This window comes from Penicillium diatomitis (genome assembly GCF_028827545.1).
Source record: "Penicillium diatomitis strain IBT 30728 chromosome Unknown utg000004l_segment0_segment0, whole genome shotgun sequence".
In the NCBI taxonomy this organism is placed as follows: Eukaryota; Fungi; Ascomycota; class Eurotiomycetes; order Eurotiales; family Aspergillaceae; genus Penicillium; species Penicillium diatomitis.
This window is the reverse complement of record NW_026623176.1, coordinates 940506-954012: the sequence shown is the minus strand read 5'-3', so window position 1 is coordinate 954012 and position 13507 is coordinate 940506. Positions and strand designations below refer to the sequence as shown.

At 51.4% G+C, this 13507-nt stretch overlaps 5 protein-coding genes across 5 annotated transcripts; 4 read left to right on the top strand and 1 right to left on the bottom strand.

The window, feature by feature from the left end:
• Window positions 1-1226: 1226 nt before the first annotated feature.
• Window positions 1227-2236, top strand: N7539_003627 (3' exoribonuclease family protein; the record flags this gene model as incomplete). The annotated part of the gene is made up of 2 exons (XM_056933229.1): window positions 1227-1365; window positions 1419-2236. The coding sequence occupies 2 exons, from the start codon at window positions 1227-1229 to the stop codon at window positions 2234-2236; spliced, it is 957 nt and encodes a 318-aa protein (XP_056790770.1).
• Window positions 2237-2692: 456 nt separating this feature from the next.
• Window positions 2693-3067, top strand: N7539_003626 (uncharacterized protein; the record flags this gene model as incomplete). The annotated part of the gene is made up of 2 exons (XM_056933228.1): window positions 2693-2824; window positions 2879-3067. The coding sequence occupies 2 exons, from the start codon at window positions 2693-2695 to the stop codon at window positions 3065-3067; spliced, it is 321 nt and encodes a 106-aa protein (XP_056790769.1).
• Window positions 3068-5925: 2858 nt separating this feature from the next.
• N7539_003625 (uncharacterized protein) lies at window positions 5926-8100 on the top strand (the record flags this gene model as incomplete). Its single annotated transcript, XM_056933227.1, has 1 exon — window positions 5926-8100. The coding sequence occupies one exon, from the start codon at window positions 5926-5928 to the stop codon at window positions 8098-8100; it is 2175 nt and encodes a 724-aa protein (XP_056790768.1).
• Window positions 8101-9173: 1073 nt separating this feature from the next.
• On the bottom strand, window positions 9174-11259 carry N7539_003624 (proline--tRNA ligase; the record flags this gene model as incomplete). Its single annotated transcript, XM_056933226.1, has 6 exons — window positions 9174-9287; window positions 9349-9477; window positions 9534-10557; window positions 10619-10788; window positions 10850-10896; window positions 10947-11259. 6 exons carry the CDS (start codon window positions 11257-11259, stop codon window positions 9174-9176), a joined length of 1797 nt encoding a protein of 598 aa, XP_056790767.1.
• Window positions 11260-11496: 237 nt separating this feature from the next.
• On the top strand, window positions 11497-13495 carry N7539_003623 (chaperonin-containing T-complex alpha subunit TCP1; the record flags this gene model as incomplete). The annotated part of the gene is made up of 6 exons (XM_056933225.1): window positions 11497-11539; window positions 11595-11642; window positions 11697-11782; window positions 11852-11956; window positions 12022-13056; window positions 13112-13495. The coding sequence occupies 6 exons, from the start codon at window positions 11497-11499 to the stop codon at window positions 13493-13495; spliced, it is 1701 nt and encodes a 566-aa protein (XP_056790766.1).
• Between the last annotated feature and the right edge of the window lie 12 nt (window positions 13496-13507).

The window sequence follows — 13507 nt, the reverse complement described above, 5'->3', positions numbered from 1 at the left end:
ATGTATTCAGTCGAGCCAGTTTAATTCATCCCATCCTCTGCCGGTCACCCGAGTCAGACTGTCACCCAAGACGGACGAGCAGCCCGATCCGGATGGACCGACACAAGTCAAGCATAGTAAAGCCTTCATGAAAAGCAACAACCGAGATGCCGACTGAGCCTACGCCTGCCGGTGCTCCACAACCTTCCTCCCAGTTGTATCCCATAGGGTCACAAAAGGTCCAGTATTTGGGAGGCGGAGGAACGTAGATCGACAAATGGGCCCGAAGGCAGTGTTGAATCATTCAGAATACGTACTCGAAAGGCGGTTCTCTTGCGAGATCATTGAATGGATAGACTGGGTGTCATCATAATAGGGCGGATGGGCAGGGAAGGATGTTTGTAGAATATGGAAGACCAAGCCATTGGCGGATAGCAGCATACATTTGAATGAAAATTGAGGTTTTCTCTTGACGACATTGGATTGGCTTTGAGAACTGTTACAGTTAGCTGAAGGGTTCACGCTAAAACATGCAACGACAGACAGGTCAATCACTTAGGGGGGTAAAGCAGTCTCAGAAAATTTTGGTAAGGTATTTTGTTATCTTCAAAAATTTTGCAGAAGCAGAACTGAAAAATGTGTCTCATCATAATGACTGGCTTTGGGGGAATAAGGAAGTTGTGGAAAGGAAGAATCAAGAGAGTCAGGCATACCTTTTTATAGTGTCTGCAGCACAGGGCTGAGTTAGTTTATCATGTCAAATCTACGTCCTGTCTTTGCAATGAGTTAGCTCGGCATTCAGGTAGAAATTCGAAGACAGGAATCAATTGCGAGTAAAGTCGATCAGATGGTGATGCATGTTTGTTCATGGCCCATTCGTTTGTCACCGGAACAGAAGTTGGAAAGATTTCAATCATGAAGACAGGGGAGGAGTTTGATGAGGATCAATGACTTACCTAGTCAGTTTAGAAGGAAACGGGATTTCCAGTGGAAATTGCAAATTTTAAAAGCAGCTTCATCATTAAGAAACTGCGATCTTGATCTCTTGCAGTAAAAAATAGACACAAGGGTGGTTAGGGAAGAGAAAGAAAGGGAAAACGCCAGCCGAAGAAAAAAAGCTAAAAAGCAAGCGGACGTGGGTGGGGTCCAAGCCAAACACTGCAAACATGCAAGATTTCCGTTTGGAGAGCACCTAGCATCTCCGATATTCCCGTACTTTATAGCGACTAACAGACTACGAAATCACGATGATGGCGGATAGGAGAAGAGTCAATGGCCCTCCTAGTGGCACCAGACCTGCTGTATTCACAGCTGACTTACAATTGGGTGCAAGTGCAACAGACCGAGCTCAGCGCCAGAGGCAGCCGTCCGAGCTCAGGAAAATCTGTATGTCTAGACTTATTCAAGTCGAGAATGCCCACTGACGATGACCTTCACAGTCCTGAAGACCGGCCTCATTCCTACAGCCTCTGGCTCCTCATATCTTGAATTTGAACCATCCGCCTCTCTTGCTGCCGCTCGCGCAAACCCCAAATCTCTAATTCCTCCCTCATCGGCATTGAAGCTCGCGTGTACAGTTCATGGACCGAAGCCACTGCCGCGATCGGCTGCCTTTTCACCAAATATTGTTCTCACCACACACGTCAAATACGCCCCCTTTGCTGCCCGTCAGCGTAAGGGACACATTCGGGATTCGGGTGAACGTGATCTAGGAGTCCACTTGGAGACTGCTCTTCGTGGAGCCATTATTGCCGAGCGATGGCCCAAGAGCGGGCTCGATATCACAGTCACTATCCTGGAAGCCGAAGATGATCGATGGTGGGGAAGCGCGCCCGACTCGCATGATGCCTCTTGGGGAATGATGAATGTTCTCGCAGGTTGCATCACAGCCGCCTCGGCTGCCATCGCAGACGCTCATATTGACTGCCTGGACCTCATTGCCGGCGGTGTTGCTGCTCTTGTGGCGGACGAAAGTGGTAATAGTGCTGCGGGCACGACGAAGCTCATGCTTGACACAGACCCTGCTGAGCACCGGTCCATCCTGTCTGCTTGTGTTGTGGGGTATATGCCTGCCCGAGATGAGATCACAGAACTCTGGCTCAAGGGAGATAGTTCTAAAGCCTCTCTTGAGGAAGGCGATGATAGGTCTGGACATGATGCCTTGATAGATGGTGCTGTGGATGCCGCCAGAGGAGCACACACGGTTCTTGCAGAAGCTGTACGGGAATCGCTTCTAAGAATTGTCGGCCAATCTTAAGAGAGACAGATGCATGTAACGATAAATTAATGAATGAATCTGCAAGACACGCTTTACATGAATAGCTTTATCTGTAACCGTGCAACTTGACTCTAGTCGTTGCTTTCCCGACTGGACCTAAGCTATATCCAGGAATCCGCCGGTTGACAAGCGCGGTGTTTGTTCACGCACGGTGGCATGGTCTGCTCAACATCTTTTTACGCTGGCCCGCCCAGTTCTTTGCACGTCGACTGCCATTTCACGAAGCGTGTAGTCGACCACACCATTTCCTGCCATCTGCTTTGCACAGCTACTGCTCCGACACGACCCCTCATCATACACTGCGACACAACCCTCGCTTCATCAAAGGCCAAACCCTCCTATACAGTACGTGACTGCCCTTGGTTCATACTTCATGGGTGATGGAAGACCCGTGTCAGATATACTCACCCCACAACAAGTGCATAGTATGGTATCATGATCTCGCCCGAGCAGAGGAGAAGGATCGTGAACCGAGTCATTTTCCAATACCCCTTTGATGAACGGCCTGGTCTCTGGATCTACTTGCTGTGGTTCTGCCTTAGCACCCGAACGAATAATCGCACCCAGGTACGGTAAGTAACGAACTATCTGTACTGGATTGGGCTGATACGATTCCAATAGCCCGATTTCATCGCCACTGAGATAGAGACCGGATACTCTAGCGACTTCATCCAGCAAGGCTTCCAGGAGCTGTCGGACTATGGTCGCACGGTGCATGCCGCTATACAGAGTGCTGTAGAGGAACTTGAGCATGTGAATCGACTGAGCAACCGGCTGAGCCCAATTGAGGAAGATCCGAATGAAGAGTGATGACATTTTCACCCCCTTTAACTCCCTCACTATCCCCGGGACTTCCTACGTATGTGCTCATGTCATCCAGATAGAGGGAGAGCCAGGAAAGTGGAACAGCATAACGATGTCCTCACCCACACCCGTCAAGCTCCGCATACAACGAGATCCGATTTCGACAAACAATGGTTGCTCAGGCATATATGGACTCTCCAGATACGGGTGATAGACTTGATGCACAGAAGCCAGCTGATACACTGCGTTCTTGAAGACCTGCTTCATTGGGTCGGAAGGGCGATAATTTCAAGGTAGTCTGGACAATCTAGCATCCTTTACCTGTCTGTTAGTCCTGGCATTTCTAATACTTTGTTGACTGATATGCAGCTGCCGACAAAAAAACTCTCGCGCAACGGAGAATGACGTTGTGGTTCTCCATCTGTTCGTGCAAGCCTAGTATGCAGCGACTGCCGTGATGACCTTCCACTGTTCCGTTGATCGCTCTATAGGCAATTTGAACCAATCCCCCTCTACTATTGATTTCAAAGCGACGCGTGTCTCAAGGTCGGGCATAAGCAGGCAAAGTTGGGCCCTGGATTGAGAACAACCATATTCAATCAGCAGTGTTCTTTCAAACTACAGTGTCCTCATCAACTACAATTCTCGATATTTTGGTCGATGTTCGGATCGAATGCGCAGCCAACCTGGAGCGATGCGGCCGGGTTCCCCCTCTCTTGCAATAGTATGTGAGCTAGAGGGGACTGCAGTCTGGACCCCTCTAGCCTCACCGTTGGACCCGTTGGTGCCAACTTCAACTGCTCCTAATCGGGCGTGCAAGTCAGGCCTGGGATGTGATGTATGCACGTGACGCCTATGCCACAAGATTCAAGTGCCGGATCTTGCAATTGCCGGAAAATGGCAAAGTAAGCTTCCGTGCTTCGGATCTTGACTGCCTTACAATTCCTCTGTGTTTTTTTTTTGCTGAACGAGGTCCGATGATGGACTGTGTGGGAAGTACAATAATTGCTGCGACAGACCATCCACGCGCAGGAAATTAGGGGGCTTTCCTGGAGGACGCGGAAGTTAGAGCTGCCTGAGGACGTCAAGCTCGGGAAGAGATGGATGGCTGGCCTCTTTGGAACGAGAGCACCACTCCCTGAGTTCCTTGACAATGAAATTCGCAATCTCCACCAAGATCGATGGTCGTGGCCACTCGGGAACACGACTGGACAGGAAGTTTGCGCTAAGCCGCCATTGATCATCAACTTATACTTGGGATCCAAGCTGTACCGAAGAGGCCGACTTCATGCTACAATAGCTTCACTGAGCCAACCTCAGCCCTTACTATTCAAAGGTCCATCGTGATCCACCAGCCCTTACAGACATTACTGCAGCATTTGCCAGCCACAGCCCGCAGGTCAGGCGAAGGCATGATTCGGTGCCATTCAATCGCTCGACTCCAGCCGCTTGCTCCCTTTTTGGGGGTTCAAGAGCCCGCCGTTGGGCTCATAGGCTCGTGCCGTTTTCCAAATTGGATGGATGCTCGGTCTTACCTGTCGATCTTGAGCTTGTACCAATCGGCGTGCTTACGGAGATTGGGACCCCCGTCCGGCTGTTCGTAAAAGCCTCTGATCGCCATATGGATACGCCTTCCATATTCATGCATTGACTCATGAGTACTCATCAGTGGTCACTGCCATGATAGAGTTCATGAGCGAACGTGCCTTGCTCGTATTGACTTTGCTGATGCAGCAGCATTTGGACTCGATGGTGAAGATCGAAGTTGGGGCAAACCGTTCCGGTCGAGTGGGCCCGCAGGGGCCAGCCAACTGGTGCGCTGAATCCCTGCAAATGTCATTTTGGCTCTACAATATTGAGTGTTGTGGAGCCCGTGGCCTGAGATATTTCATCGCACATGAACATGAGAGCTCTCGCGCGGCGACTCGATGAAGAGATGCAACGAAGTATGGTCAAGTTTGCACGAAGCTCAGCTACCTGCAGGGACCCTTGAACCTGACACCGAAGAAAGTACAACGACGATGGCGCTGTGACGATCTGCTGGGCCAAAAGTACGGAAATAGTGTCGCTCGTGTTAGAATCTCCACTCTGCGGCATAGCGCCCAAAATCCAACGCTCGCCGGTCCCCTAGTAACTAACGTAAGGGCGTTAGCTACTTATAGAATCCAGTCGATATGGGCCATACAGCTCGGCGAAGAGCAAATGTGGAGCAGAGCAATTTCAATCACTGCGCTGGCATCCGCCTTGTCTCAAATCGCCAATCTGTCGGCACATTCCCATCTGTTTGCGATGAGAAAAAGATGCTCATAATCGACGCGATTAGGGGCCATGGAGACCAGACCACTGGGCTACTCATCAAGGTCAATGGCCTCCGGTTCTCTCACTGGGGACTAGACGCCCCCAAGCAATGGACGTGGCGAAGGCTCCACATGTCGATCGATCTGCACCCTTGTCGCTCAACCAGGCAAGTCCCAGCTCCCCTCCAGCGCTGAACCATTGATCTACAGAGCCGAGTGGGAGCTCGGCCGTCTACGAAATTGGCATTCCTTTTCGCTTCTCCTTTGTCATTGCTCCAAGCTTTTACATCCGTGGCCGCGGTTGCTTCAGTCGAATTGAAGCCACCGGTATCTTTCTTCCAAGGATTGAAAGGAGGATTGAAAGGTTGGCCGCAAGAACATAGGCATGGATCTATCATCTCTTCCGTCCTGATTGTTGCTGGTCAGCTCGTTCATAGCTGATTTTTCTGTGGACCTACACCTCCGCTGAATTGGAACATCGCTTGGGAGGCTCCTGCGCGCTTAGCAGTCCCGGTAGTACATGAAACGCTCGAGTGCCTCAGCATCAGCATGCTAGACTGACCGAAGATGGTGGCACTGAGAAAACTCTTCCAAGCCGATCGCAAATTACATCGCCGGTCCAACGGTTCGGAAGTCGACAGCACAAGCAAGCGACAACCGTACGTGGATGACGTTCGACACGCAGTCCACTCAAAGCGTGCAGATTTTGGGCTTGAAGATGGTTCATCTCCAGCTTATCCGTCAACTGATTGGAGAGCTACCCATGGTGATGACCTGACACATCAATTTGACCAGATTGAAAGTCATTTTGCAGATCTCAATTATGATAGGGAGCAAAGTGCCCAGGACCGTCCGACACATCAAACCTTGCTCAAGCCAAGTAGCCACCGCGGTTCCGATTCCAACGCTCGGCATGTTGACCTCATGGCGGCTGTTGCAACGAGTGAGCCCCCGATGATCTGCAGTGCCTCAGACGCCTTGTCGTCCGCCAATGTGTATAATGAAGATGTTGCGGAGCGCAACATGACGCGGTTCCTTCGCATCCAATATCGCAGTGGACTCTCACGCTCGCGACTTTTTTCTGCGCTGTACCAAGAAGACGTCGCGGATAGAAACATTGCAAAGTACAGCAAAGGAACTTCCTCGCTGACGTTATCAAGTCAATCTTCTACTCCGACGCCCGGAAAAGTGCGCAATCACAGCGCAGACCCGCGTAGGAAAGGGCCTATGGGCAAGGTCAATTGGACCTCGGATGGTGATCTGCGAGCTAATGTGGCCTCATTGCCAACAAGGGACACTGAATCAGGCTGCTCCCCGGTCAGCACTGCCCTTCGTCAGTGGAATTCGGTGCCAAGTCTCTCGGTGGACGACGTGAAGGCAGAGGCAGCTAGTACTAATCCTCCGATTCAACTGCTGGGTGTTCCACCGGCGCATAAACAAGGACCGCGGTGGAGTCATGCACCTTTGCCGGATAGCCCTACGCTTCCAATCACAGTGATACCAACGTCTGAGACACCTGGGCCAGGCGTTGAACACTCATCTGCGCCGCGACCGGCCAATATCGCAGCCCCAAGCCCATCCGCGACTCCCAGGATGTTGTCGCCTTCTTCGCGGGGGCTGACCTCTTCCCGACGGAACGTCAGGGATTTATCGATTGACACAGGACTCGCAGCCCAGAGTCGGACGGATATCGCACATCGCGCAATTCAACCCCCTACACCCTCGTCATTTGAGACCCATTTGACACCGAGCATCGCGGAGATCATGCACAGCCCTCTGCCTCAGCTTACTCCCCGAGAACCATCCCCTAATTCCAAGGTCCTCGAGATGATGGATCTTTTTAATCGAATGTACTTTTCGACTCAGCCCGTGACCAACCATCCCGCATTTGAGACCTTGCAGGACGCCATTGTTCGCGAGATAAACTCCCACGACGCGTTTAAGAGAGTGTCTGTCCCTGACATGGGGCCCCCTTTTACTCCAAGCCCTGCTCAGGACATGTTTGATAACCAGCCTTGTCCTCCGGAGCCAGGGCTGAGTCGCAGCCTCTCAGCAAGATCTTTGTCCAAGATCATGAGAGGAAGTTCCTTTAGCAAGCGGAGTCGATATGCTGAAAATCGAACAAGCACATCGACGAGCGTCTCACACAAACCTCGCGAGAGTCTGCTCCGCAAACTATCAACAGCTTCATCTCGCCGAAGACACACGGACGCCCCGGCTCCCTCGCCGGGACTTCTAGGTGACAATTCATTAGTGCAAGGCATCGCGTCTGTCCCGCCACCAAGCCATATAGAAGGAGTCAGCGATACCTCTAATGACGCACTCTCCTCTTCGACACCAGCCCGCTCTTGGTCTCTAAGAAAGCATTCAAACCGCGACTCAACCTCCACTACCCCGAGTGTAGGTCAATTCCTCCCGGAGCGGGCCATCACTCCAGGAAGCATAGGATCCATTCATTATTTGCAAGCCAAGTCTACCTGCCCACGAGATTACCAGGATCGCGACACACACGAAGATAGCGATGATGATATCATACACCTTCCGAGCGTCGCTCTTCCGCCTCGTCGCGTACGGGTCGACGCCGTTGATGAGAACAACGTCCGATACATGATCGATCCTTCAGTGTCAGCCGATGCGCACAGGCTGATCAACTGGCCCAGACGCTCAAATCGTGGCACGCCTTCATTTTGTGCCGCCACTAACCCCTTGGATCTCGACACCTCCACGATTCAGACATTTTAGCTCATCGTCCGAGTATCATCTTTATGAGCCTGGCTGCATGCGACGCAAGGAAAGAGGTCTCTGCACAAACTCACCGGTAAAACTGATCTCACCTCTCCAGCGACCAATCCTCCCCGCTGCCAAGTAGATAATGCATCTTTGGCAAGCCACAATATCCACCCACAATCCTTATACAAGTCGATCGTCATCTCTCTTGCCATTTCCCTCCGCACCTGATTTCACCTCTCAAAAATTTACCTTCGCTCTTCTACGTCGTACACTTCCAAATCACAACCACTATCATCGCGAGCTTTCTACACTACATACGGCGATTTCATGTCAATCTTCACCCTTCAGCCGCAATATTCCTCGCCATAATACCTATGTCGCTGACTTCTGTTCATTTTGGGTGTATTTCAGTGCCCTGGTCGTCGTTTAATTATTTCCTGAGCGTTTCCGATTCATACTACATACCTCGTGGAATCCAAGCGATCCTATGTCGTAGTTTCTTTTCAAACCTTTACAAACACCCACGCTCCTAAGAGTTTCGGCCCCTGTAAGTTCCTCATTCACGGTAGTAGTCTGAATTCCTAAATTCAATATCTTAGAACCGAGTTCTCACTTTGCCAAAGGGACATCTGTTGCGCGATGGAAAAGCCCTCGGCGAGAGCAAGACCTTCCAGTCGGTAGGTTTGCAATACCTATTTGCTTGCATCATGCTTTGGCTTTCTACGAGGAGGTATTCTCGAAAATGATTGGTATACGGACACAAAAATTGAAGACATCACTCATTGCTGCTCATAAGCTCATCGAGATAACCACCCACCCTAGGGTCTCTCCGTGACCCCTCCATACTCGAACTCCACAACAAGGATCACAATATGTAAGGTATCGAAGAGTGAACCAATAAGGCCGGTTCGTTTCCGGAGGAATTGACGAAGCACATTCCACTTGTGAGGACCTTGCACGGGCCCCGACCTTTCTTGGTGAACACTCATATAATAGACAACAAAATGGATACCCCGGCTGTATTTAGAAAAGAGAATGGGTCGATAATGATATTTGCACCACGGCTCCAGATTTGATCGATTGACTTAGTAAGAGCGGCCGAACAAGCACCACTTCTCGGCAAAGTTCGAGCAGCTGGGGTTGATGCACTTGGTGACACCGGCCTCGATACCTTCAGGCTGCTCGAAGGGAATGCAGAGCTATTCAAAAAGAAAAAAAATTAGCTTCTTGTAGTAACACACCAGGGAAAGCGTTACTCACACTCTTGGCACCCATGGAAGGAGCCTTGGCATCAGTGACCTCGCCGGATTCCTCCTCGGCCTTACGGGCACTCTGGTTCTTGATGGAGTCTTCGCAGTCCATTTGGAGACAGAAAGGAACAAGGCAAAGCTGCGAATGTTAGTGCTTAGTGACGTGAACCAAAGGCGAGAAAGTTTGAAACTTACGTTCTTCGCGTTTAGCGCAGGAGTGAATTCATCCCAGTTGGTAATCTGGGGACGGTGAGCCTTGAACTCAGCGTCGGCACGGTTGAACATATCAGTGTGGATGGTTTCCAGGAGCGCAGTAACACCGCTGGTGAGATCAGCCAAAGGAAGGGTGGACTTGCCATCCTTGCCAGGAATGTCACGACGAGCAGCAGTGACAAAGTGGCCAGCGGACTCGCCAGGGCCGAACTCAAGGCGAAGGGGAACTCCACGGAGTTCCCACTGGTTGAACTTCCAGCCGGGAGAGTAGCCTTCGCGCTTGTCGCTCTGAACACGAATGCCAGCGGCTTCTAGAACGGCGACCAGTCCGTCAATCTCGGCATTGAGCTTTTCACGATCATCATCGGTGCTCTTTGCAGTGATGCCGACAGGAACAATGACAACTTGAGTCTCAGCGACTCGGGGTGGAAGAATCAAACCCTTGTTGTCACTGTGGATCATGACCATGACACCGAGGGTACGGGTTGACAGACCCCAGGAGTTCTGCCAGACGTGCAAGGGCTCCTTCTGCTCACCAGCCTTGGCAGAAGGATCCTCAACGGTGATGTTGAACATCTTACTGAAGTTCTGGCCGAGGCCGTGGGAGGTACCACCTTGAATACCACGTCCAGTGGCAGGAATGTAACCCTCGACAGTAGTGGTGTAAAGACCTCCGGCGAATTTCTCCTTCTCGGTTTTCTGGCCCTTGACGACAGGAACAGCCAGGAGCTCAGAGTAGATATCGGCATACCAGTCAAGGATCTGCAAGACTTCCTTCCGGGCGGCGTCCTCAGTCAAGTGCGCCGTGTGGCCCTCTTGCCAGAGGAATTCACGTGTACGGAGGAAAGGCTGAGGGTTCTTGAACTCCCATCGGACGACGGAGTTCCACTGGTTCAGGCGCAGAGGCAGATCACGATGGCTGCGAATCCACTTGGAGTAGTATGGGTACATCACGGTCTCAGAGGTGGGACGAATGGCGATCTTTTTCTCCAAAGGAGTTGAGCCACTGCATCAAAGAACGGTGAATATGTGACAACCTCGTCTCAAAATCTTCATGGGATACTTACGCGTGAGTCACCCAAGCGACCTCGGCAGCGAAGCCCTCGATGTGGTCCTTCTCACGCTGCAGAACATCCTCGGTCACAAACAATGGGAACGAGCAGTTCTTGACACCCATCTTCTTGATCTTCTTGTTGAAGTAGTCCTGAATTTCCTCCCAGATGAAGTATGAAGCGGGCTGTTGCGCGTGCTCGTCAGCTACGGTGCACGCGACCAGCTCAAAGAGAGGATAGACTCACCTTCAGAATGAAACAGCCCGATACATCATAGTAGTCCAACATGTCACCTTGAGAAGTGTCAGAAACTTTTCTTTGCAGACACGGCTTCGCATCTTACCCTTTGTGAGGACTTGTTGGTACCAGTCGGGGAAGTTCTCCTCTTTTGCCGCGTCAATACCAATAAGAGCAGCACCGTCGACCTTCTTCTTGGGAGCCTTTTTAGTCTCCTTCTTTTCAGTCTTCACTCCAGCGGCGTGCTTAGCAGCCTTTTCAGCCTTGGCCGCAGCCATTTTGGCAGCCTTCTCGGCCTTCTTCGCGGCGTTTTTGGACTCGCCCGCCTGTCCCTCGGCGGGGTTTTGTGTACGATCGGGCAGGGTGCTAGGGGCAGCGTCAGCCGCAGGGGGAATATCGGTGGTATTCTGACTAGCCATGTTGAGAGAAAGCGAGCGCCTGGCTAATTGACCCTAAAAGACCCGGCTCAAAAATAGGAGTTAAGATTTGAGTTATGTCGAAGTATGACTCCCCCAAATAAAAGTGGGATGTTATCTGTGACACCGCTCTGATACGGCAGAACTTTTAGTGTGGTCCTCCAAGCAAAACCCCCCGTCCGCGCCTGAAGAGCTCTGCCTTCGTACCTGAGAATTCTCCTGTTCGATACCCTATTAGCTATGGCAGGCATTTTTGAGGCTCCGCGGAATGCGGATACGCTGTGTAAGTTTTCTTGTCTCGAAAGGCACTTCATCATGCTAAGAAAGTGTGCCCACAGTCTTGGGTGGACAGAAAATCACCGGTGCCGATGTCCGCGAGCAGAATGGTAAGTTTCCATGAATGCCGTGATCGTTGGATAAGGTCAATTGACACCGCGAAGTTCTGGCAACTCAGGCCATCTCCAATGTGATTAAGAGCTCTTTCGGACCTTCTGGTCTGGATAAGATGATGGTGGACGACATAGGGGTACGCAACCTCCCAACAATACCCCGCGACGACGCAAATTGTACGTCCGACTAATGGTGCAATTATTAGGATGTGACCGTGACGAACGATGGCGCAACTATTCTTTCCTTGCTCGATATTGAGCACCCCGCGGGCAAGATTCTGGTGGACCTGGCTCAACAGCAAGATAAGGAGGTATGTTCAAGGAATATCATCGAGACGGTCAAATTTTCATGGCATGCTCACCAGTGCTTCACTAGGTTGGCGATGGCACGACTTCGGTTGTCCTCATTGCCTCGGAGCTTTTGCGGAGAGGCAATGAGCTAATGAAGAACCGTATACACCCGACCACAATCATCAACGGATACCGTCTTGCCCTGCGCGAAGCCGTGAAGTACATGAACGAGAATGTGACGACAAAGGTGGACAACCTTGGCAGGGACAGCTTGGTGAACATTGCCAAGACATCCATGTCCAGTAAGATCATTGGATCAGACTCGGACTTTTTCGCAAATATGTGCGTGGACGCCATGCTGCAGGTCAAGTCAACAAACCAGAGGGGTGAGGTCAAGTATCCTGTGAAGGCTGTCAATCTCCTCAAGGCACACGGAAAGAGCAGTACGGAATCTGTTCTGGTCAACGGCTATGCGCTCAACTGCACTGTGGCTAGTCAGGCCATGAAGACTCGCGTCACCGATGCGAAGATTGCTTGCTTGGACATGAACTTGCAGAAGGAACGCATGAAGCTCGGTGTTCAGATCACTGTGGATGATCCTGACCAACTTGAGAAGATCCGTCAGCGCGAGGCTGGCATTGTTCTTGAGCGCGTGGAGATGATCCTCAAGTCCGGTGCCAACGTGATTCTTACCACTAAGGGTATTGACGACATGGTGCTCAAGGCATTTGTCGAGAAGGGCGCTATGGCCGTTCGCCGCTGCAAGAAGGAGGATCTTCGCCGCATTGCCAAGGCTACTGGTGCCACACTCGTCAGCACTTTGTCGGACCTGAACGGGGACGAGAAATTCGAAGCCTCTTACCTCGGTCACGCCGAGGAGGTTGCCCAAGAGCGGATTTCTGATGACGAGTGTATTCTGGTCAAGGGAACTAAGGCACACAGCTCTGCCTCCATCATTCTTCGTGGTGCCAACGAGTTCAGTTTGGATGAAATGGAGCGTTCTGTTCATGACTCGCTGTGTGCTATCAAGCGCACCCTCGAGAGCGGAAGTATTGTACCCGGTGGTGGTGCCGTGGAAACCGCTCTTCACATCTATCTTGAGGAATTCGCTGTGACAGTGGTATGTAAAGCATCTCCGGTTGCTCCACGTTTATCCGATCTAACAAATCTTTTAGGGTTCCCGCGAGCAGCTTGCCATTGGCGAGTTCGCCCAGTCTCTCCTGGTCATTCCTAAGACCCTTGCAGTAAATGCCGCCAAGGACTCCTCTGAGTTGGTCGCTCAGCTTCGCGTGCGCCACGCCCTGTCACAGCGTGTACAGGATGGTGATGCGAATGAGGAGGAGAAGGCTATCGCCAAGAAGAAGACGTACCGTAACTACGGATTGGATCTGACGAAGGGTCGCGTTCATGACACACTGAAGGCCGGTGTCTTGGAGCCCAGCATGAGCAAGATCAAGCAGTTGAAGAGTGCTGTCGAAGCTTGCATTGCAATCATGCGTATTGACACGATTATCAAGTTGGACCCGGAGCAGAAACAGGATGATGGTCACGGGCACTAGAGCAACACCTAG